We start from the raw sequence: 23,550 nt of genomic DNA on the forward strand, positions 1-23,550 counted from the left end.
GCGCGGACCGGAAGTGACGGTTGCCATGGTGACGGCGTCGCCGCCGCCCGCTCCCCTTTCCCCCGGGCCGGGCCCGCCTGAGGAAGAGGCGCAGGTAGGTGAGGCGCGGGGGCCGCCCTCGGGAGTCCCCTCCCTCCTCCTCAGGGCCCCGCCGCCGCCCCCTGCCCCGGCGGGGCTGCGCCTCCTCCTTGGGCGCTTACCTTGCTGAGGAGGGAGAAAGCCTCCTGCCGGCCTGCGCTGCTGTGCCTGGGGCGCCAGAGGAGACGAGGAGCAGCCAGGCCCTTCTTCTCTTCCCAGGTGCTCGGCTGGCCCAGCAGCACCACGCTGCGCAGGCTCTCCGCCCAGCCTTTGCCCGCAGCTCTCCTCCGTAAAGGACCAAAGCTGCGGCTGAGCGTCTGCCAGGGCTTTGCCTTCAAGCTGGACTGCCCAGGGGCTCGCTGCCTCCCGGCAAAAGCCATCCCCTCGCGTTCTGGGCGGCTGAGTGCCCCCTTGTCTCCCTCTCTGGCTAGGATGGACGCAGAAGAGAAGAGGATCCGTGCCTTTGTGCGAGTCAAGCCAGCAGCTGCCTTTGCTCAGGATATGATCAAGTTTGGGCCAGATAACAAGGTAGAGGGAGAAGACACGGCCAGTGTGGAAGGCTGGGAACTGGATGAACGTTTTCCCCACAGAAATGGAGGGTTCTCCTCTTCCTGAGGGCCACACATCCCTTTTGGGAGCCTGTTGATCCACGTGTTGCTCTGGGCTGTGTCTCAGAGGGTGAATGAGACTCTGTGGCACAGGCAGCAGAGGGAGATCCCCAGAAGGCCTGGGACTGACTGGTCCCTGAGGACTTCCCAGGGGAAAGCACAGTTCCACCCCAGGGAGTGTTCCAAAGTGGAGCTCTCCAGGGATCAGCACCGGGGCCAGTTCTCTTTCACCTCCTCACCCAGGGTCTGGACAAGGGGACTGAGGTTCTAAGTCAGTTGGCAGGTGACACCAAGTTGGGTGGGAGTGTTGCTCTGCTGGAGGGGCAGAGTGGTCTGCAGAGGGATCTGGCCTAGGCTGGCTGGCTGGGTGAGGCAGTCCCCATCCCTAGAGGGGTTTCCAAGCCCTGGCAATGTGGTGCTGAGGGCCATGGTTGCTGCTGCCCTGGCAGTGCTGTTAACAGTTGGACTCAATGATCTCAAAGGTCTCTTCCAACCCAAACCATTTGATGCCTCTGGAAGGTCTCCCATGGAGCAGTATTTCTATTCCCCCTTCTCTTCCTTCCTTTACTCTCTGTTGCTTAATTAGCAATTCCCCTGGGACACAGAATGGGACCCAGCACTGCCAGCTAGGCCTGAGCCTGGCCACATTCCCCTCTGGTAGGACCTCTGGCACCAGGACAAGCCAGCAGGGGCAGTAAATTCCATTACCTGTGCTCCACTCTCACTCACCTCCAGGTTTTCAGTGGGCATTGATGTTTCAGCTGAAGGCCTTAGTGGCTACTGAAGTGATCTGCTTCTCTTTCTGGCTTCCAGACTGTAGACATTTACATCAAAAGGGATGCCAAGAAGGGGCCTGTGAACAACACTCAGACTGACTGGTCCTTCTGCCTGGATGGTGTCCTCCACAACGCCTCCCAGGAGCTGACTTACGAGGCTGTGGCTAGAAGCCTGGTGGCTGAAGCTTTGCTGGGTTACCATGGTAGTGTGTTGCTGCCTTATGTTGAGACATGGGAGGCTGGCACCTCCTGGAGGTGCTCCAGGCCAGGCTGGGTGAGGCCTTGAGCAGCCTGGGCTGGTGGGAGGTGTCCCTGCCCCTGGCAGGGGAGTTGGGACCGGATGAACTCCAAGATCCCTTCCAACCCAAAGCCATTCTGTGAGTCTAGGGAAGGGATCCTCTTGCTGTCCCCCCTGAGAGCTGCAAAGGTTCCCCCTTTGACTTTCACCTCTTGCTTTTGCAATCTTCTCCAGGCACCATCATGTGCTATGGGCAGACTGGGGCTGGCAAGACCTACACCATGACAGGAGCCACTGCAGAGTACCAGCACAGAGGCATCATCCCCCGAGCTCTGCAGCAGGTCCTGGGGGCAGGGTGCTGGCTGGGGGGTGAGGAGCTGGAGGTGAGCCAGCACTGAGCACTGCCTGCCCAGCCCCAGCCTGTGCTGAGCCCCAGCAGGGTGGGCAGCAGGGGCAGGGAGGGGATTCTGCCCCTCTGCTGTGCTCTGCTGAGACCTCCCTGCAGGGCTGGGGCAGTTCTGGAGTGCTCAGCACAGACAGAGACCAGAGCCAGAGGAGGCCACAGCAGTGCTGGCAGGGCAGGAAGCCCTCTGCTGGGAGGCCAGGCTGGGCTTGGGCAGCCTGGAGAGGAGAAGGCTGCAGGGAGAGCTTCTGGAGGCCTTCAGTGCTTCAAGGGCTGAGCAGAGAGCTGGGGACAGAGTTTGGAGCCTGCTGGGCCAGGCCAAGGGGGAATGGTTTGCAGTGAGAGAGGGAGATTCAGACTGGGGAGAAGGAAGAGATCTTTTCCCCCTTCAGTTTCTCTAAGTGATGCTCATTAAAGAAATGAAGAAGCCTCTAAAACACATCCCAGAACCCCAGCAGGGAGGGGTTGGGAAGGACCTCTGGAGCTGCCCCAGCCCAAGCCCTGCCCCAGCAGGGCACCCACAGCACACTGCCCAGGGGCACAATGCCTGGGGGAGGTTGGAAGCTCTCCACACCAGGAGACTCCACAACCTCTCTGGGCAGCCTGGGACAGGCCTCCAGCAGCCTCACCACAGAGAACTTCCTCCTCCTGCTCAGGTGGAACCTCCTGGGCTGCAGTTTGTGCAGACCTTGTTCCTGTTCCATGCTCCTGACTTGCCTAAGTGACTTTTGGTGTTTCCCAAGTCTCAGCAGGCCTCCCAAAGTGTGGCTTGCAAAGCTGGCACACGCTGTGGTATCACTTTGAAGCTGACAGAACCCTGTCAGGCACCCAGAGAATCAGCCCCCCCCACACACACAAAATGCCCTTAGAGCTGCCCAGAGAGGCAGAAGTTTCTCCTCTGGACAGCCAGGAGCAGGCAAGAGCTCTGCTCCTGAACTCTTGGCACCACTGACAAACTCTTGGTCTTTGTGCAGGTCTTCAAAGCCACTGCCCCTTCCCCCGAGGGCTGTCTCACTGTCAGCATATCCTACCTGGAAATCTACAAGGAGACCTTGGTGGACCTCCTGGCCGGGGCGGGCGGCAGGGGGCGCCGCGCCGCGCCGCTGGCGCTGCTGGATTGCCCGCAGGGGGTCCGTGTCAAGGGCTTGTCCATCCATCCCGTCAGCCGCGAGGAGGATGCTCTCAGCCTTCTCTTCCAGGCAAGGAAAAGAGAGTCTGGTACCTCGTCTGAGTATGTCCCCAGGCTTGGCTGTGAAGCAGGAGGTGGGTGGCCACACCGTGGAGGTCCAGGAGCTGGTGACAGGTCTGGAGCGTAAGGACCAGGGCAGGGATCATCTCCCTGGGGGAATCCTGGGACCCTCACTCCAAGAAGGGGCTGGAGTGGTACAGAGAAGGGCAACCAAGCTGGGGAAGGGTCTGGGGGACAGGGCTGGGGAGGAGCAGCTGAGGGAGCTGGGGGTGTTGAGCCTGGAGAAGAGAAGGCTGGGGGGAGACCTTCTGCCTCTCTGCAGCTCCCTGACAGGAGGCTGGAGCCAGGTGGGGCTTGGGCTCTGCTCCCCAGGAACAAGTGGCAGGACCAGAGGGAATGGCCTCAGGTTGCCCCAGGGGAGGTTCAGTTTGGATATTAAGAGAAAGTTCCCAGAAAGAAGTCTCAGAGTTTAGAAGAGGCTGCCCAGAGGTGGCTGCATGCCCACCCCTGGGGGTGTTCCAGAGAGGCAGAGCTGTGGTGCTGAGGGCCATGGCTTAGCCCCAGCCTTGGGGCAGTTAGAGAAGGGTTGAGCTGGATGATCTTAAAGGGCTTTCCAAGCAGAAGAGATTCTGATTTTCCTGAAGCACAGCCAGGCCCTGCTCTGCCCCCTGCCCTGCTCTGCCCCCTGCCCTGCTCTGTCTCCTGCCCTGCTCTGCCTCCTGCCCTGCCCCAGTGAGCCCTGCCAGGCTCTGCAGTGGGAGCTTGGAGCTGCTGCTGTTTCACTCTGGGACTCTCTCTCTTCACTCCACCACAGCTGAGGGGTTTTCCCTCACCCTCTTTGACTTCTTTTGCAGGGTGAGACCAACAGGGTGATGGCAGAGCACACTCTGAACAAGAACTCCTCCAGATCTCATTGCATCTTCACTATTTACCTCGAGGTGAGAGCTCCAGCAGTTCCTCCTGAGCCTCAAGGGGCTGAGGATCTTCCCAGGGCTGCTTTTCACTCAGTTTCAGTTGTGTCTGCTCAACAGTCTCTGTTCTTCTCTCCCCAGTCTCGTTTCAGGCAGTCCTCAGGTGTCAAATGCATCCACTCCAAAATCAACCTGATTGATCTGGCAGGCTCAGAGAGGCTGAGCAAGACAGGAGTAAGCAACAGAAGCCTTCCTTGGCAGGCTTCAGGAATCACCAGGGGGGAGGTGAAGGGGGGGGTGGTGGTGGGCTCCCCAACCCAAAACTCAGCCAGTGAGAAGCAGGAGGAGCTGTGGCTAGCTGTGAGCCCCAGGAGCAGAGCAGAGCAGAGCAGAGGGTGCTTCAGCTGTGTGCAGCTGCTGTGTGCAGCTGCTGTGTGTGGTTTCTAAGCCCACATTTGTGTCACCCCCACCCTGCACATCCCTCCCACCCTGGGCCAGGCTCCCTCTGGCAGCCTGAGTGGAGAATTTGCCAGAGGATCCCTTGCTTTTCACCTGCACTCCAGGGGGGACAGTGTAAATCCTCCATTTGTGGCCACAGCAGGCAAACTCTTGGAGCTTTTAGAGCAGCCAGGGTGAAGAGCTGAAAGCTGCTCAGGTCCTGGGTGACATCAGGAGTGGAAACTGTATTGACCCAGGGAGGAACCACAGCAACATTTAGGTTGGAAAAGCCCTTCAGGGTGGGGGGGTCCAACCATTAACCCTCCTGCACCAAGTCCAGTCCATGATTTACCCTCTGAGCAGGAGAGCCAGAGGTCCTGGCACAGCTGAGGGGTCTGGAAGCTTGTTCTCCACCTGAGGCAGGCCCTAGATCATTGGGCCTGCATGAACTGCCCCTGGCCAGGCAGGGCTGTGTCCTCTGTGGTGTGCTCTGCCCCGTGGCACGGCCAGAGGTGGGCACGGTGGGAGCTGCGTTGCTTGGCTGTCATTGCAGTCTGAAGGCCAAACTCTGAAGGAAGCCACCTACATCAACAAGTCTCTGTCGTTCCTGGAGCAGATCGTGAGGGCCCTGGCCGACCCCAGGAGGGAGCACGTCCCGTTCCGGCAGAGCAAGCTCACCCACGTCCTCAAGGACTCGCTGGGTAAGCGCCGGCCGCGGGGCCAGCCCCGGACAGCTCCCGGCGAGCAGCTCCGGCGAGCGCGGCCGCTCCTGAGGCCGGCCCCGGGCAGCCCCTGGAGCTCCTCACGGTTCAGAGGCTGGCTGCTCTTCATGGGATCATGGAATTGTGCTGCTTGGAAAGGCCCTCTGAGCCCATCGAGTGCGACTGTTTTCCCCAGGGAGTGAACCAGCAGGAGATGCCACACTGAGCTGAGCCTGACCCTGCCAGCAGGGACTCACAGAGCCTCAGGGTCACAGAAAAACACAGAATGGGTTGGGTTGGAAAAGGTCTTTAAGCTCATGGAGTCCAACCATGGCCCCAGGGCAGCACCAAGCCATGGCCCTCAGCAGTGCCAGGGCAGCATCAAACCATGGCCCTCAGCAGTGCCAGGGCAGCACCAACCATGGCCCTCAGCACTGCCAGGGCAGCACCAACCCATGACCCCAGCACCACAGCTCCAGGGCTTGGAAGCCCCTTCAGGGCTGGGGACTGCAGCACTGCCCTGGGCAGCCTGGGCCAGGCCTGGACAGCCCTCAAATTGTTCCTCCTGTCCAACCTACACCTCCCCTGGGGCAACTTGAGGCTGTTCCCTCTGGTCCTGCCACTTGTTCCTGGGGAGCAGAGCCCAAGCCCCACCTGGCTCCAGCTTCCTTGCAGAAGGTCTCCCCTCAGCCTCCTCTTCTCCAGCCCCAGCACCCCCAGCTCCCTCAGCTGCTCCTCTCCAGACCCTTCCCCAGCTTTGTTGCCCTTCTCTGGTCCCTCTCCAGCCCCTCAATGTCCTTCCTGGAGTGAGGGACCCAAAACTGCCCCCAGGGTTGGAGCTGTGGCCTCCCCAGAGCTCAGCCCAGGGGCACCATCCCTGCCCTGCTGCTGCTGCCCACACCACTGCTGCTCCAGCCCAGGCTGCTGGAGGCCTTCTTGGCCCCCTGGGCACTCTCTGGCTCCTCTCCAGCTGCTGTCACCAATCCTATACCCCTCAGAACTTCAGAGGGATGCCTACAAACCTTCTCCTTTGCTGCTGCTTTCTCTTAGTCAGCACACAACACAACACCTCCCAGAAAGGGAAACAACCAAAGCAGCTCCAGATTAGATTCCTTTGCCTTTTTCTCCCCCAGGAGGAAACTGCAATACTGTGCTGGTGACCAATATCTGTGGGGAAGCTGCACATGTGCAGGAGACTGTAAGTTGAGCTGCAGAATTCAAGTCTTGCTCTTCCTGCTGTTGGAACTGGCCCCAGCTCAGTCTGAAGCTGAGTCTCTGGAGGGTTGTGGCAGGATTCCCAGAGAGCCTTCCTGCTTCATTCATCACCAGCACTGGCTAAGGCTTGAGTCCTGTCTCAGAGGCTTGGGAGCAGATTGCTCTCACCACTCTGCCTTGTGGCTGGGCTCAGGGATCTCAAAGGTCTTTGATTATGTGGTTCTGTGAAGCAAACAAATGAGTGGCCTGGGCCAAATCAGAGCCTGGAACTGAGCATGAGCAGCTCCAAGCACAGAATCAGAGGGTCATGGGCTGCTCTGGGTGGGAAGGGACCATTAGAGCTCAGCCAGGCCAAGCCCCTGCAGCCAGCAGGGAGAGCTGCAGGCTGCTCCCAGCCCCAACCAGCCTGAGCTGCACTGGTGCCAGGCATGGGGCAGCTCCCAGCTCCCTGGGCAGCCTGGGGCAGGCTCTCACCACCCTCATGCTACACAAATCTCTTCCCAGCACTGCAGGTCACCACTAAACCAACCAGAGACTCACAGAACTGGCAGGGCTGGAAGGGAACTCAAGGCTCAGCCATTCCAACCCCCTGCCATGGGCAGGGACACCTCACACCACAGCAGGTTGCTCACAGCCACCTCCAGCCTGGCTGCAAACACCTCCAGGGCTGAGGCTTCCATCACCTCCCTGGGCAGCCTGTGCCAGGCTCTCACCACCCTCATGGGGAACAACTTCTTCCTCACATCCATGGCCCTCAGCACCACAGCTCCATAGCTTTGAAGGCCCTCCAGGGATGGGGACTGCACCACTGCCCTGGGCAGCCTGGGCCAGGCCTTCACAACCCTTTCCAGGAAGAAATTGCTCCTCCTGTCCAACCCAAACCTCCCCTGGGGCAACCTGAGGCTGTTTCCTCTTGTCCTGTCCTTTGTTCCCTGGGAGCAGAGACCAAGCCCCAGCTGGCTCCAACCCCCTTGCAGGTCATGCAGCTGTCTTCAAGGCAGAAGTCATCTCCTGGTGCTCTGATGGGGTCTAGAGACTTCTCAGTGAGGAGGCAGCTGCTGCACTTTGCATCAGGAGGAGGATTCCCAGGGCCTTGCCCCAAACCCAGCAGGACACTGTGATCCTGGGCAAGATACTGTGGGTGCCCTGCTGCAGCAGGGGGTTTGGGCTGGCTGATCTCCAGGGGTCCCTTCCCAGCCCTCCACCCTGGATGCTGTGTGATTTGGAGTGCTGAGGCTGTGTCAGCTTGTGCTGAGCACTGGCAGCTGTGGCACACAGAGAGCTGTCCACAGGCAGAGCAGGGAGGACAGAGACACCACCTGGAGCTGCCTCATCCCCGGGAACCAGGGAGGGCTGGGAGCTCTGGGAATGAGGAATGCTGCTCCCTGCAGCTGGACAGCTCTGGTGTTGCTGTGCTGTGGGGGCTGCTGGGCTGGATTCTGGGCAGGACCCCCTCAGCAGCAGCTCCTGCAGTCACTCCAGCTCCTCTTTTCCAGCTGGCCTCTCTTCGTTTTGCTGCCAGAATGAAACAGATCACAGCAGAGCCACTCATCAATCAGATCCATGACCCAGAGGCAAGTGGAGGAGGGAGTGGGAGAGGGCAGCTCTGCCTCAGGGGCAGACTTTGGGTAATGCCTTTAAACAGCAAAAGGAAGTTCACTGGTTGGATGATTTCCCAAGGTGACCCTTGCTGAACTTGGGCAGCTGGCACAATGGACTCAGAGCCAAGCTCTGTCACTGAGGTTCCATTGGTCACCTGGGAAGTGCAGGAGGCTGCAGGCACCCTGGTGCTCACATCTGCCCTGGCCTGTGCCACTGCCCTCAGCTGCAGGCCTTCAATTGCCCTGAGAAGAGAGATTCCCTTGGGGGCTGCTCCACAGGGGGTGGCTTTGGGATCTCTCCACACCAGGAGACTCCACAACCTCTCTGGGCAGCCTGGGACAGGCCTCCAGCACCCTCACAACAAACAACTTTCTCCTCCTGTTCAGATGGAACCTCCTGGGCTGCAGTTTGTGCCCTCTGCCCCTTCTGCTGTCCCTGGGCACCACTGAGCAGAGCCTGGCCCCAGCCTCCTGCTCCCCCCCCTGCCTCTCCAAGAGCAGCTCTCAGCCCCTTTCAGAGCAGCTCTCCCGAGGGGATCTGTGTGCCCATCCCTTTCTGGAGGCACTTTGCAAACAGTGAATCCTTGCAGCTGCTCCATGGTGTGGAGATCCAGACACCCCAGCAGGCTCTCTCCTCTTGGAACACTCTGGAAGGCTCAGGGTGGAAACCTCCAGACTGCTTTGCTGTCCAGAGACTCTCTCACAGTCCAGGGCTTGCTGGCTCCTGCAGTAGCAGAGCAGGGCAGCACCAAACCAACCACCAGCTGGCTCTTTGGAGGCTTGTTCTGCAGGCTGCACACCCAGGGCACACCAGAAGCTGTGCTGCTGGAGCTGATCAGAAGCCAAAGGCTCTCCAGAGCCAGACTGCTGGTTGAAACCCAGGGGAGCTGGTGCACAGCCAGGCTGCTCTCCAGCAGCCACTGCAGAGCTGCTCCCCAGCAATGCTGCACCATTGGAACATTTACTCTCCCTTTTGTCTTCCTGCCAGGAGACAGTGAGGGCTTTGGAGAAGGAGATCACCCTGCTGAAGCAGGAGCTGGCCATCCAGGACTGCTTGGTAAGGAGCAGGCTGTGTGACTTAGGCAGGACCCAGTTAAGGCTGTGACATGAGCTTTGGATTGCAGTGGGAGCAGTGAGCACAGTGTCCAGTGTGCTTGTGTTGGGGAACCCCAGCAGGGAGGGGTTGGGAGGCAGCTCTGGAGCTCACCCAGCCCAGGCCCTGCCCCAGCAGGGCACCCACAGCACAGTGCCCAGCAGCACAGTGCCCAGGGGGGGTTGGAAGCTCTCCACACCAGGAGACTCCACAACCTCTCTGGGCAGCCTGGGACAGGCCTCCAGCACCCTCACAACAAACAACTTTCTCCTCCTGCTCAGATGGAGCCTCCTGGGGTCCAGTCTGTGCCCTCTGCCCCTTGTGCTGTCCCTGGGCACCACTCAGCAGAGCCTGGCCCCAGCCTCTTGCCCCCCCTGCTCCCTTCAGCTCTTGCTGAGCATTGCTCAGCTCCCCTCTGGGGCTGCTCTGCTGCAGGCTCTCAGCCCCAGGGCTCTCAGCCTTTGCTGCTCCCAGAGCTGCCCCAGGCCCCTCAGCAGCTTCCCAGCCTGCCCTGGGCTCTCTCCAGCAGTTCCCTGGCTCTCTGGAGCTGGGCAGCCCACAGTTTCTCCACTGCTTCCAGCAGTGAAGCCGTGAAGCCCCCATCCCTGTGGTAGCTTCAGTCCCCAGCCACTGCAGATGTTTCTGTAAGGCCTTTGAAGCCTTCCCTTGCTCAGGTGAGACCTGAAGGGCAATTCCTTGTTGTCAGCCACCCCCAGGTCCCATCTCCTGCAGCCTGAGATGATGAATCCCAGTGAGATGATGATGAGTGCCCAGGGCAGGGCAGGTGTCCAGCAGCCCAGCACTCTCAGCTCTTTGTCCCTCCCTGCACTCAGCTGTTCCTTTGCTTTCTTTCCCAGGCAAACCGTTTTTTTGTGAGTTATGACCCTCTGAGTGACAGCCAGAGGGCAGAGATCAAGGCCCAGGTCCATCAATACCTTGCAGGAGCCACTGATGAGATTGATGTAAGTTGGCTGCTAGTGGAGAAGGACTGAAGTGCTGACTGCTTCCTTGTCACACCGGGACAGAAGCAGCCAGGCTGCCTTGTGCAGAGCCTGGCTTTAACCCCCACAGCTCTTCAGCACTGTACTTCAGTTCTTCCCTTTGGCTTGTTAAGGGCTCTCTCCTTCTTCTCATTCCATTTGTGGTTGGGGTTTCTCTTTGGATGCTTGAGCAGACTTCTCCTCAGTCCTGAAAGCTAAACTGATTTGTTTGAAGCTTCTGGCAATGTTTTGGTCTTTCCACTCAGCCTTTGGGAGGTCTGCTGCCAAGTTGTGTCCAGTCTGCCACCAGAGGCAGCTGGGCTTGGGCAGCCTGGGGAGGAGAAGGCTGCAGGGAGGGCTTCTGGTGGCCTTCAGTGCTTCAAGGGCTGAGCAGAGAGCTGGGGACAGGGTTTGGAGCCTGCTGGGCCAGGCCAAGGGGTGGTGGTTTGAGCTGAGAGAGGGAGAGTCAGACTGGAGAGAAGGGAGAGATCTTTTGTAGCATGAGGGTGGTGAGAGCCTGTCCCAGGCTGCCCAGGGAGCTGGGAGCTGCCCCATGCCTGGCACCAGTGCAGCTCAGGTTGGTTGGGGCTGGGAGCAGCCTGCTCTGGCTGCAGCTCTCCCTGCTGGCTGCAGGGGCTGCACTGGCTGAGCTTTGAAGTTCATCCAACCCAAACCTCTTTATGATTCTATGCAAACCAGATGAGCTCAGCACAAGGCCAGCACAAGGTCAGCACAAGGCCAGCACAAGGCCAGTAGACCCTTGAAGCTTCACTGCACACTTCTCTTCCTCAGGTCCTGAACCTCAGGCAAGTCCAGGAAGTGTTTAAGCAGTTCAAACTGATCCTAAGGTGAGAGCTCTTCACTCCATGCCAAGCCAAAGCATCCTCTGGTTCTATTCCCAAGGCTGATGCATCTCACAGTAAGGTCTAGAACGTCCACCAAGCTTTCCCACACTCACCATGATGCCATTGGGAAGTGCAGGCAATACCCTGGAGCTGCAAGCACAATCCTGGACCAATTCTGCTGGCCCTTTGCATAGTGCCTCTACCCTTCAGTGCTCCTAAATCGTGTTCCAGGGGTTGATGTTAAACTTCACCTCCTTGCACCATCCCTGAGCATCCCTGAGTCCAGAATCCCTGCCCAGAGAGCTTATCTCCACAGTACAAGGAAAACCAAAGCCTGTAGGGTGAGCTAGGAAGGGGCCTCTCCACAGCAGCTTCTGAAAGCCACCAGAGGGTTTAGGGATGAGAGCAGAGGGAGCTCATAAAACAGTTCAAAGGAGCAGGATCAAAGGTCCCTGTGGCTATTCCCAGTGAGAGGTTCTCCTCTGTGTGGTGTGGGATAGGAGACAGCAGGGAACTGGGCACCTGGAAATGTTTTCAGTGGATGATGGAAGTTGGGTTTGGGGCCAAAGGGGAGAAGCTGAATGAGAGCCCGGGGAAAAAATCCTCAAAGTGATGCCAAGCAGCTTCAGGGCATCAGGGAAGAGCAAGGTGGAGTTTGGGAGTAGGCTGCAGGCAGAAGCTGGTTTTCCCTGGAAGCCTGCTTCTGGCAGCTGTCAGAGGTCTGAACATGGCAGTGGTGCTGGAACACCAGGCTGACAGGCTGTTTGCTGCCCCAGGCACCAGGAGGATGAGCTGGAGGCCAGGTTTCGAAGCAAGTACATCCTGGTAGACAGAACTGACTTGGCTGCCCTGGCTGCTCTTCAGGAGGTAAGGACTGCTGCTGGGGCTGGGCCAGCATCCAGCTTGGACTCAGGAACCCAGCCTGGAATCATGAACCCAGCCTGGAATGATGAACCCAGCTTGGAATCATGAACCCAGCCTGGAATCATGAACCCAGCCTGGAATCATGAACCCAGCTTGGAATGATGAACCCAGCCTGGAATCATGAACCCAGCTTGGAATGATGAACCCAGCCTGGAATCATGAACCCAGCTTGGATTCATGAACCCAGCTTGGAATCATGAACCCAGCTTGGAGTGATGAATCCAGCTTGGAATGATGAACCCAGCCTGGAATGATGAACCCAGCTTGGAATGATGAACCCAGCCTGGAATCATGAACCCAGCCTGGAATCAGGAACCCAGCTTGGAATGATGAATCCAGCTTGGCCTCATGAACCCAGCTTGGAGTGATGAACCCAGCTTGGAATGATGAATCCAGCTTGGAATCATGAACCCAGCCTGGAATCATGAACCCAGCTTGGAATCATGAACCCAGCTTGGAATGATGAACCCAGCCTGGAATCATGAACCCAGCTTGGAATCATGAACCCAGCCTGGAATCATGAACCCAGCTTGGAATCATGAACCCAGCCTGGAATGATGAACCCAGCCTGGAATCATGAACCCAGCTTGGAATCATGAACCCAGCTTGGAATGATGAACCCAGCCTGGAATCATGAACCCAGCTTGGAATCATGAACCCAGCCTGGAATCATGAATCCAGCTTGGCCTCATGAACCCAGCTTGGCCTCATGAACCCAGCTTGGAATGATGAACCCAGCTTGGACTCATGAACCCAGCTTGGAAATGAGAAAGGCCTCCAATGCTCACCTCTTTGCCCCATGGAGAGCAAGGTCAGTGTGTGCCATGGAAGCCTGAAGCCCAGCTGTGGCCTCCACCCCGGGCTCTGTGCTCAGTCTATTTCCATGTGTGAAGCATTTTCCCTCCCAAGAGGTTTCCAGACCAGAGGGGACAGCAGGGGGAACGAGCTGCTGTGTAGCTTGGAAGTAGAGAGGTACAGCTGCAATGTGTTCTTTCTCCCTGCCTGCAGGCAGGGCTGCTTGATGGGGATGGCTGCTTGGTGGATGAAGAGCATGATCAGGCTTTTGGGACTGCCACTGCATCCAGACAGCCTGGGAAGAAGAAGCCCAGGAGGCCCAAAGAGCCCTGGTGAGTTGAGCAGCCAGGCAGCTCTCCCTTTGCTCTGATGCTTTTGCTGCTCCTCTCTGGTCAGTGCTGGGGCAGCTCTGGAGCCCTCAGCACAGGCAGGGAGCTGCTGGAGGCAGGGGTGGTGGTTTGAGCTGAGAGAGGGAGATTCAGACTGGAGAGAAGGGAGAGATCTTTTGTAGCATGAGGGTGTCCCAGGCTGCCCAGGGAGCTGGGCACCAGTGCAGCTCAGGTTGGTTGGGGCTGTGAGCAGCCTGCTCTGGCTGCAGATGTGGCTGCAAGGGCCTGGTCTGGCTGAGCTCTGAAGCTCCCTTCCCACCCAAACCCTTCCATGAGTCTCTGATTCAGATGAGGGGGAAGGAAGGAATTCCTTACAGTGAGGAACAGAAGTGAGCACCTCGAGGGCTCTGTGCTGGCAGCTTCTAGAACTGCTTTGGTGACCAAAAGAGCTCATCCAGCCTGGCCTGGAACAGGTCCAAGGAAGTTCCTCTACTCTAGGAAGTGGGAACCAGGTTGTACTTGCTCCTTGCAGTAGCTGTTTCACTGCCACATCAGATTGTTAGGCTTCAGTCAGCAGAGCTGGCACCTGCAGGGGGATTTGGTTCCCATTTCCAGCTGGGAAGAAATGAATGACTCTGCTTCACCTTTCCTCCCCCCTGCCAGGAAGGAAGGGGTCAGGAGCTCTCCTGGCAAAGGTCTGGATGGGATTTCACCAACAAAAGGTCAGGTGGTAACTTCCACCAAGGATCTGGAGGAGAAAGAGGGAACAAAGGACCAGGATGCAGCAGAGACTGATGCAGAGCTGCCCAGGGCAGCTGCTGGGGATGACCTCCAGAGGCCCAGGTAAGCTTTCCCTCGAAGGGACTTGGTGCTGTTGGCCAGAGGGGGGTTACACCTCCTGCCCCCTCCCCTGCCTGCTCCAGAGCACAGCCATGGAATCAGTTGGGTTGAGAGACTCCATGAGATCATCAAGACAACTGCTAGCCCAGCACTGCCAGAGGAGATGGCCTCATGCTGCCCAAGGGCAGTGTAGGTTGGGTGTGAGGTGGGTTTGGAACATCAGTGACTGTCAAGATTGATTTCTCCAGTGGAGGCATCTTGAGAGCAAGGCCTTGAGAGTGCAAAGTGCAGCAGCTGCCTCCTCACTGAGAAGTCTCTAGACCCCATCAGAACACCAGGAGATGACTTCTGCCTTGAAGACAGCTGCATGACCTGCAAGGGGGCTGGAGCCAGGGGGGGTTGGTCTCTGCTCCCAGGGAACAAGGGCCAGGAAAGAGGAAACAGCCTCAGGTTGCCCCAGGGGAGGTGTAGGTTGGACCTGAGGAACAATTTCTTGCCCTTGAGCGTTGTGAAGGCCTGGCCCAGGCTGCCCAGGGCAGTGGTGCAGTCCCCATCCCTGGAGGGCCTCCAAAGCTCTGGAGCTGTGGTGCTGAGGGCCATGGTTTGGTGCTGAGCTGCTTCACCCTCCCCATGTCTGTCTGTGCTTGGATTCCATCACAGCTCCCCTCCAGCCAGGCCAGTGGCATTTGAGCTGTTCAAGCAGGAGGCTGGGAGTGAGATCAGCAGGATCTTCAAGGAGAACAAGAGCATCCTGCTGGCCAGGAGGAAGAGGAGCAGAGCTGTGGTGCAGAGGATCAACTCCATCAGGAGGGAGATGGAAGGGGCCCAGCAGACTCTGGAGGCACGGCAGCAGCTGCGCTGCCTGGAGGGTGAGGGCTGTGTGGGGACTGAGCAGGGGCCTGGCAGGAGAGGGCAGCTCTGCTGCTGAGACCAGCACAGGGCCACTGCTGCTGGCAGGCTCTTGTCACCTGAGTCCTCTCTTTGGCTCCTGCTTCATGCCTGTGAGGTGAGCTGCACTCAGGGGCAGTGCTGCCCCTGGCCACACTGCAGGAGCCCCTGGATCCCAGCATGCTGGGGGTGGGAAGGGACCTCTGGAAGGGGAAACAGCTGGAAAGCAGCTCTGTGGAGAAAGACCTGAGAGTGCTGGTGGACAACAAGCTGCCCATAAGCCAGCAGGGTGCCCTTGTGGTCAAGGCCAAGGGTGTCCTGGGGAGCATGAAGAGTGTGGGCAGCAGATTGAGGACTGGGACCAGTTCATAAGAGCCAGGAAACTGCTGGAGAGAGCCCAGGGCAGGCTGGGAAGCTGCTGAGGGGCCTGGAGCAGCTCTGGGAGCAGCAAAGGCTGAGAGCCCTGGGGCTGAGAGCCTGCAGCAGAGTAGCCCCAGAGGGCAGCTGAGCAATGCTCAGCAAGAGCTGAAGGGAGCAGGGGGGGCAAGAGGCTGGGGCCAGGCTCTGCTGAGTGGTGCCCAGGGACAGCACAAGGGGCAGAGGGCACAGACTGGAGCCCAGGAGGTTCCACCTGAGCAGGAGGAGAAAGTTGTTTGTTGTGAGGCTGCTGGAGGCCTGTCCCAGGCTGCCCAGAGAGGTTGTGGAGTCTGCTGGTGTGGAGAGCTTCCAACCCCCCCTGGGCACTGTGCTGCTGGGCACTGTGCTGTGGGTGCCCTGCTGGAGCAGGGGGTGGGCTGGGGGAGCTCCAGAGCTCCCTTGGACCTCTGCCATTCCCTGACTCTCAGCAGGGTCAGGAGTTCAGCAGTGAGTGCTGCCCCACAGCACTCCTACAACGTTTGCAGAGTGTGGCTGAGGCAGTGTCAGCTGGGTGGCTGCCCTCAGGGTAGCTGCTCTGTGCTTCCAGGACTGTTCCTTCTCCTTCTCCACCCTCATCAGAAACCTTCCTTTCCCTCTCTTGCCCTCCAGGAGAGTATGCTGATGAGGAAGGACAGACCATAATTGATGAGGAGGAGTATTTACTCATCACAAAGCTGGGAGACCTGAAGAAGGAGTACAGGTCTGGTTATGCTGAGCTGAAGGACCTGGAGGCAGAAATCCAGTACTGCCAGCACCTGGTGGACCAGTGCAGGACCAGGCTCATCTCAGGTACTGCCTCTCCAGCACAGCTCCTGAGTGGCCTCCAGCAGAGCTGAGGGGCTGGGGAGCTGCTCAGCACTGGAGCACCTCACAGACATGTGGCAGACATTGAGGGGCTGGAGTGTGGCCAGAGAGGGGCAAGGAAGTTAGGGAAGAGACTGAAGAACAGATCTGGGGAGGAGCAGCTGAGGGACCTGGGGGTGTTCAGCCTGGGCAAGAGGAGAGGGCAGCTGAGCAATGCTCAGCAAGAGCTGAAGGGAGCAGGGGGGGCAAGAGGCTGGGGCCAGGCTCTGCTGAGTGGTGCCCAGGGACAGCACAAGGGGCAGAGGGCACAGACTGGCACCCAGGAGGCTCCATCTGAGCAGGAGGAGAAAGTTGTTTGTTGTGAGGGTGCTGGAGGCCTGTCCCAGGCTGCCCAGAGAGGTTGTGGAGTCTGCTGGTGTGGAGAGCTTCCAACCCCCCCTGGGCACTGTGCTGCTGGGCACTGTGCTGTGGGTGCCCTGCTGGAGCAGGGGGTGGGCTGGGGGAGCTCCAGAGCTGCCTCCCAACCCCTCCTGCTGGGGTTCCAGGCTCATCCCAGAGGGAGCAGGGCATCCCAGAGCTGGAAGCAGGCTCAGGGGGCAGTGGTGCTGTGTCAGGTTCAGCAGGGGCAGAGCTCTCTCTTGCCCCTGCTTGTCTGTCACAACTCCCAGCACAGAGCAGCTCCATCCCTGGGGTCCCTCTGGGACCTTCTCCGGGGCTGTGGCCTCTCCCACTCGCTGCGATGTGCCTCACACACCTGCTCTCGCTGGCTATTATGGGATGGCAAGCGGCTGTTCTGCGTCAGATTTGGAACTGAAACCTGACGCCCAGGGCCGCTGCCCACTCAGCAGGGAGCGCTCGGAGCGTGGAGGCCGGGGGCTGCAGGGGCAGTGGGGGCTGCAGGGACAGTGGGGGGATGCAGGGGCAGTGGGGGGATGCAGGAGCAGTGGGGGGATGCAGGAGCAGTGGGGGGGATGCAGGAGCAGTGGGGGGATGCAGGAGCAGTGGGGGGGATGCAGGAGCAGTGGGGGGGATGCAGGAGCAGTGGGGGGGATGCAGGAGCAGTGGGGGGCTGCAGGAGCAGTGGGGGGGATGCAGGGGCAGTGGGGGGATGCAGGGGCAGTGGGGGGATGCAGGAGCAGTGGGGGGATGCAGGAGCAGTGGGGGGGATGCAGGGGCAGTGGGGGGATGCAGGAGCAGTGGGGGGATGCAGGAGCAGTGGGGGGGATGCAGGAGCAGTGGGGGGATGCAGGAGCAGTGGGGGGGATGCAGGAGCAGTGGGGGGATGCAGGAGCAGTGGGGGGGATGCAGGAGCAGTGGGGGGGATGCAGGAGCAGTGGGGGGATGCAGGGGCAGTGGGGGGGATGCAGGGGCAGTGGGGGGATGCAGGGGCAGTGGGGGGGATGCAGGAGCAGTGGGGGGGATGCAGGGGCAGTGGGGGGCTGCAGGGGCAGTGGGGGGCTGCAGGAGCAGTGGGGGGGATGCAGGGGCAGTGGGGGGATGCAGGGGCAGTGGGGGGGATGCAGGAGCAGTGGGGGGATGCAGGGGCAGTGGGGGGGATGCAGGAGCAGTGCCATCTCCTGGCCACACAGCTCTCTCCAGCCCGGGACGCCGGCCCCGGGGCCGCCCTGCCGCATCCCAGCCTCCTCCCAGGCTGCAAGGACAGGCAGGAGCCTGCCCTGCACAGCTGACAGTGCCCCGGCCTTGGGCTGACCTCCTTCAGTCTGAAACTCCAGAGCATGGAGAGGACAAGCCTGAGAGCTGGGACTGCCTGAACATCATGAGGTTCAGTAAGGCCAAGGCCCTGCACATGGGTTGGGACAATCCCTGGTATCCAGCCAGGCTGGAGAGCAGCCCTGCTGAGACCCCCTGCGGGGCTGGGGCAGCTCTGGAGCCCTCAGCACAGGCAGGGAGCTGCTGGAGCAGGGCCAGGGGAGGCCACAGCAGCGCTGGCAGGGCTGGAAGCCCTCTGCTGGGAGCCAGGCTGAGAGAGTTGGCCTTGGGCAGCATGGAGAGGAGAAGGCTGCAGGGAGAGCTTCTGGAGGCCTTCAGTGCTTCAAGGGCTGAGCAGAGAGCTGGGGACAGAGTTTGGAGCCTGCTGGGCCAGGCCAAGGGGTGGTGGTTTGAGCTGAGAGAGGGAGAGTCAGACTGGAGAGAAGGGAGAGATCTTCTGTAGCATGAGGGTGGTGAGAGCCTGTCCCAGGCTGCCCAGGGAGCTGGGAGCTGCCCCATGCCTGGCACAGTGCAGCTCAGGCTGGTTGGGGCTGGGAGCAGCCTGCCCTGGCTGCAGCTCTCCCTGCTGGCTGCAGGGGCTGCACTGGCTGAGCTCTGAAGCTCCCCACCCAAACCTTTTTATGACTCTATGACCTCTGAGCTCCTTGCTAAGAGCACTGAGCTCCCATCTGAGGGTTTAGGAGCACCAAGGTCCCTGCTGATGCACAGGCTGGCAGCCAGCAGCAGTGCCCCCATGGCCCCTGGACCATCACAACCCTGTTCATTGCTCCCTGCTTTGCTCTGCAGAGTTTGAGATCTGGTACAGTGAGTCCTTCCTGATCCCCAAGGATGTGCAGGAGGCTCTGAAGCCTGGGGGCCACATCAGACCTGGAATGATTCCCATCAACAGAGTCATGTGTCTGGTGAGCTGTCTCTGGCTTCTGAGCTTTTGGGGAAGTTCAGCCTGGAGAAGAGGAGGCTGAGGGGAGACCTTCTGGCTCTCTGCAACTGCCTGTAAGGAGGCTGCAGCCAGGCAGGGACAGGACCAGAGGAGATGGCCTCTACTTGCCCCAGGGGAGGTTTAGGTTGGACTTTAGAAGAAACTTCTTTCCTGAAAGGGTTCTCCAGGCCTGGCCCAGGCTGCCCAGAGGTGGCTGAATGCCCATCCCTGGAGGTGTTTCAAAGAGGCAGAGCTGTGGTGCTGAGGGCCATGGTTTAGCCCCAGCCTTGGTGGAGGTAGAGAAGGGTTGGGCTGGAACATCTTCAACCACACCAGTGGTAGAATTCTGTGGCCTCCACCCCCCCAGCTGTGTGTTGCCCACCTGGATGAGCTCTCTCTCTCTGCTGACAGGAGGAAGATGAGCAGGACAAGTTTGAGAGGCTGCAGGAGACCATGCTGCCAGCCTGGCCAGCTTCAGCCTCCTTCTACAGGGCAAAGAGGAAGGCAGATCAGAAGGTAGCCTTGGCTGGACCCCCTCCCACTTTGCTCTGCTGATGCACCTTGGGAGAGGGATTCTGCACCCCAGTGCTGGGTGGGCTGCAGGCCACTGGCAGAACTCTGCCATTCTGGCTGTGTCCTGCTGAGGGACACTGGTTTGGTTCTGTGGAGTAACTGAGCTCTTGCAGATGTTCCCTGATGGAAAGGCTCCACCCTGTGCTGCTCTTCTGCTAAAAACCAAGCTCAGTGCTGCTCACCTCTCGTCCCCTCCTGGCAAGGGCTTAGCATAAGATCCCAGCAAGGCCCTCAGCTTAGCAGGGCTTCAGAGAGATGAAGGGTTTGTGAGGGACAGGGCTGCTCAGCTACATCACTGACCACCAAGCAAAACATCTCCAAATCAGGCTCCCAGTGCTCAGAACCTCCCACAGCTTCTTGGACCCTCTCTGGAGCCTGCTGGGATCCTGGGGACCTGGACTTGTTGAGCCTGAAGTATGAAAAGGCTGAGGGGAGACCTTCTGGCTCTCTGCAACTCCCTGCAAGGAGGCTGAGCCAGCGGGGGTTGGTCTCTTCTCCCCAGGAACAAGTGACAGGGCCAGAGGAAATGGCCTCAGGTTGCCCCAGGGGAGGTTTAGGTTGGACATGAGGAACAATTTGAGGGTTGTGCAGGTCTGTCCCAGGCTGCCCAGGGCAGTGGTGCAGTCCCCATCCCTGGAGGGGTTTCCAAGCCCTGGAGCTGTGCCCTGGCAGTGCTGGGCTCATGGGTGGGCTCCATGATCTCAGAGGTCTCTTCCAAGCTTCCTGCTCCTCTGCTCCCCCACCAGTGATGGGGCTGCTGGGGGGCAGCTTCTCCCAGCACCACTGTGGAAGGTGGGCTGGGTTTGGTTTCCAGGAAAGAAGCCTTTTCCAGGTGGGAATTCTGCCCTGGAAGCCAGCTGAGGCTCACACTTCTCCTTGGCTCCCTGTCACCAGCACAGCTACACCAGGACCACGCTGGCCCTCGGGCAGATGCGGCGGAGCCGTGGGCCCGGCGCCGCTGCTGGGGAGAGCAAAGCCCTCTCCTTCCTGCATCCTGTGTAGGAGATTGGGGCTCAGCATGGAACCCAGCCCTCAGGAAGTGCCTCCTGGACCTGTCCACCGCAGAGCCATCAGAAATAAACAGTAGGAGAAAGGCAAGCAGCCAGCACTCGTGTGGCTGGAGTGACAGACGCCGGCTGCCCCCGCTGCTGTCGGCACCCAGCGCCAGCCAAGGAGCGCAAAGGGCAACAGCTGCTCTGCTGAACACCTCTGGGAAAGGTGAGAGAGTCCTGGGGACAGCCTGGGCTGCTCCTGCCTCCTCCCCTCCCACCTGAAGGCTCCTGGGCTTGTTCCTGGTGGAGCACCAAGTCTTTGTGATGTGACGCTTTGGATGGGGTGGCTCTGCGACGGAGAGGGGAAGAGTGTTGGCTGTTGTCTGGCTGGACTGCGCTGGAGCCCTTTGGAGCTGCTCTGGAGCCCTCTGGAGCTGCCCTGGTGCCCTTTGGAGCTGCCCTGGTGCCCTCTGGAGGTGCCCTCTGGAGCTGCCCTGGAGCCCTCTGGAGCTGCTCTGGAGAGATGGGTTTGATGGGGGACTGTTGGCTGGTCACATCCAGAGGGCAGTGGTCAAAGGCCTGATGTCCAGATGGAGCTGGGGGACAGGTGGTGTCCCTGGGTGGCTCATCCAGGACAGGGGCAGGGGGGTTGAGGCCCCCTCAGCAGAGCTGCAGATGGCACCCAGCTGAGTGGTGCAGTGGCATGCCTGAGGGATGGGATCCATCCAGAGGGATCTGGACAGGATGGAGAAGTGTCCCAGAGTAGTAGGGGCTGGAGGGGGCCTCTGGAGATCATCGAGTCAAGGGAGGGGCACCTAGAGAAGTGCTCACCTGGGTGCTCCTCCACTCCATCCCTGCAAGTCCCTGAGCCACTGCTGCCCACACCATGGTCCCAAACCTGCCCCAAAACAAAGGCAGGAAAGGTCCCTTGGGGGTGTGGCACAGGTGGCTTTGAGGTTCCCATCCGAGCACCCCAAACCCAGTTGGGTGTCCTGGGGTGCTCCAGCAGCCTGTGGAGATCTCCTGGGCTTTGGGAAGCTGGAGGTGAAATAAACTGCTGAGGGACAGGAGCAGGTTCAGGGCTTCTGTGGCACTTCCCTCTGAATGTCACCCGGGGCTGGGGACAGGCACTGCCCAGGGGGGCTGATCCTGGAGGAGATCCTGGGCTTGGCCCAGCTGGCCACTGACCTGGGAGCCACCCTGGGGTGCCCATGGTCCCTGGGTGCCAGGAAGCTCAGAGGTGCAGGCCTCCTCTGGTGCCAGTGCCCAGCAGTCAGAGGGATCCTGGGGGTGATCTGGCAGTGCTGGTGATCCTGGGGGTGATCTGGCAGTGCTGGTGATCCTGGGGGGTGATCCCAGGAGTGATCCTGGGGGGTGATCTGGCAGTGCTGGTGATCCTGGGGGGTGATCCCAGGAGTGATCCTGGGGGTGATCTGGCAGTGCTGGTGGTCCTGGGGGTGATCCCAGGAGTGATCCTGGGGGTGATCTGGCAGTGCTGGTGGTCCTGGGGGGTGATCCCAGGAGTGATCCTGGGGGTGATCTGGCAGTGCTGGTGATCCTGGGGGGTGATCTGGCAGTGCTGGTGATCCCAGGGCTGTTGATGTTCTGGACTGTGGGTGATCCTGGGTGCCGATGCACCAAGGCATGGGCGATCCATGGCGTGCTGGTGATCCCTTGGATGATCCCGAAGGTGATCGCAGTGAGCTTCTGATGTGGTCCCGGTGATGCCAGGAGCGATCTCGGTAGATCCCAGTGGTCTCATGGCTGACCCCAGAGTCTGGTGTGCCAGCGGCTGATCCCGGGCTGATCCCGGTGAGATCCCAGCAGCCCCATGACTCATCCCCGTGAGCTCCCGGGCATCCCGATGCGGCCCCAGTGTCCGGTGCGGCCCCTGTTGTTCCGGGGGTGATGTCCGGAGTGACCCTGGTGAGTTCCCGGCGGTCCCACGATTGACCCCAGAGTCCGGCGTGGTGCGGGTGGTCGCCGGGCGGTGATCTGGGTGCGATCCCGGTGAGATTCCAGCCACCCCACGACGGATCCCAGCGTCCCGGTGTGGACTCGCTGCGGTCCCGGGCAGCGCGGTGTGCGCCCGCGGAGCCCGGGGGGGATCCCGGGGGGGATCCCGGGGGGGATCCCGGGGGGGATCCCGGGGGGGGTGTGGGGGCACGATCCCGGTGAGCGTGGTCCCGGCGGGGCCGATCGCGGCTGCCGGTGCGGCGCCGGCCCGTGGCTGTGGCTGTGGCTGTGGCTGTGGCTGTGGCTGCCCGGCCGCGGGGGAGCGGCGCGGCGCGGAGCGGGCTGCGGGAGCGGCGGCGGCGGCGGCGGCGCGGCGGGAGGAGGAGCCGGGCGGCCGGGGCGGACTCGTCGCCGGGCGGCGGGCAGGGGCAGGGGCAGGGCAGGGCAGGGCAGGGCGCGGATGGCGGGGCCCCGCCGGCGGCCGCTGCAGCAGCGCGGGGCCCGCCGGAGGATGTGAGGCGGCGGAGCCCAGCCCCGCGCCGGGCCCGCAGGGGCGAGAGGGGCCTCCCCCGCCCGGCCCTGCCCGCCCGCGGCCGCGTCTGCCCCCGACGGCGCCCGCCCCACCATGGGGGACTTCTACGACCCGGAGCACCCAACCCCGGAGTAAGCGCGGGCCGCGCCGGGCACCGCTCCGGGCACCGCTCCGCGCCGGGCACCGCTCCGCTCCGGGCACCGCTCCGCGCTCTCCTGCCGCGGCCTACCGCCGCCGAGCCGGGCCGGGCCGGGCCGAGCCGAGCCGAGCCGAGCCGAGCGGAGCCGAGCGGAGCGCAGCCGAGCCGGGCCGGGCCGGGCCGGGCAGCCCCGTGGCGAGGCGCCGGGGCCGGGGCGGAGGGACTCGGGACGCCGCTTCCCCTTCCTTCTTCCCTCCCTTCCCTCCCTCTGTCCTTCCCTCCGTCCTTCCCCGCGGCGGGCGGGCGGGCGCAGTAGGCCGCACATCCCCGGCCTTGCGTAAAGGCAGCGGCCGGGCGCTGGCGGGGGGAGGCCGGGCGGCGCGGCGGGCGCTGGCGGGGGGCAGCGGAACGGCCCGGAGCGGCAGGCACGGCCCGGGCCCGGCCCGCAGCGGGGGCTGCCCCTGCCCTGTCTTCCCTCCCCTGCCCCGGGGCGCAGGGGGGAGGCCGGGCGGGAGCGCGGACGTGTCCCGGCCTCGGGGGGGCATTTCCCCGCACCTTTAGTAGTATTATTATTGTTTTTTCCTCCCCCTAGTGCGTGGAGGAGTTTCCAAGTCCTGTCTTTATTCTACCTTTTG

General features: G+C 60.9%; 2 protein-coding genes across 7 annotated transcripts in view; both read left to right on the forward strand.

The window, feature by feature from the left end:
- The first annotated feature begins 8 nt into the window (after positions 1-8).
- On the forward strand, positions 9-21,346 carry KIF9 (kinesin family member 9). 4 transcript variants are annotated; one of them, XM_068145796.1, is made up of 21 exons: positions 9-94; positions 510-606; positions 1,500-1,665; positions 1,935-2,041; positions 3,078-3,302; positions 4,147-4,230; positions 4,345-4,437; positions 5,195-5,342; positions 6,476-6,540; positions 8,054-8,131; positions 9,147-9,215; positions 10,109-10,213; positions 11,024-11,079; positions 11,853-11,943; positions 13,009-13,127; positions 13,788-13,967; positions 14,625-14,833; positions 15,879-16,058; positions 18,591-18,706; positions 19,135-19,239; positions 20,191-21,346. In XM_068145796.1, exons 2-21 carry the CDS (start codon positions 511-513, stop codon positions 20,296-20,298), a joined length of 2,400 nt encoding a protein of 799 aa, XP_068001897.1. In that variant the 5' UTR covers positions 9-94; position 510; the 3' UTR covers positions 20,299-21,346. The 4 variants fall into 4 exon arrangements, with proteins under 4 accessions (XP_068001897.1, XP_068001899.1, XP_068001900.1 ...); XM_068145798.1 differs by having other exon boundaries at positions 20,299-21,346; XM_068145799.1 differs by having other exon boundaries at positions 5,258-5,342.
- Positions 21,347-22,671: 1,325 nt separating this feature from the next.
- The window catches only part of SETD2 (SET domain containing 2, histone lysine methyltransferase), a 54,269-nt gene continuing 53,390 nt past the window's right edge, over positions 22,672-23,550 (forward strand). For all 3 annotated transcript variants that reach the window (XM_068145800.1, XM_068145802.1, XM_068145801.1), the window contains exon 1: positions 22,672-22,907. In XM_068145800.1, the coding sequence (XP_068001901.1) occupies positions 22,870-22,907 (38 nt within the window). In that variant the 5' untranslated portion in view covers positions 22,672-22,869. The remainder of the gene's footprint in view (positions 22,908-23,550) is intronic.

This window comes from Melanerpes formicivorus, unplaced genomic scaffold (genome assembly GCF_026170545.1).
Source record: "Melanerpes formicivorus ecotype bairdi unplaced genomic scaffold, bMelFor1.0.p_v2 SCAF_13, whole genome shotgun sequence".
Taxonomy (NCBI): domain Eukaryota; kingdom Metazoa; phylum Chordata; class Aves; order Piciformes; family Picidae; genus Melanerpes; species Melanerpes formicivorus.

Bases quoted from the DNA above. Each gene is read 5' to 3' on its own strand.
- KIF9 (XM_068145796.1), top strand. From the start codon at position 511: ATGGACGCAGAAGAGAAGAGGATCCGTGCCTTTGTGCGAGTCAAGCCA. The intron at 3,303-4,146 runs GCAAGGAAAAGA...CTTCTTTTGCAG, and splicing joins CTCTCAGCCTTCTCTTCCAG to GGTGAGACCAACAGGGTGAT. The intron at 11,944-13,008 runs GTAAGGACTGCT...CCCTGCCTGCAG, and splicing joins CCCTGGCTGCTCTTCAGGAG to GCAGGGCTGCTTGATGGGGA.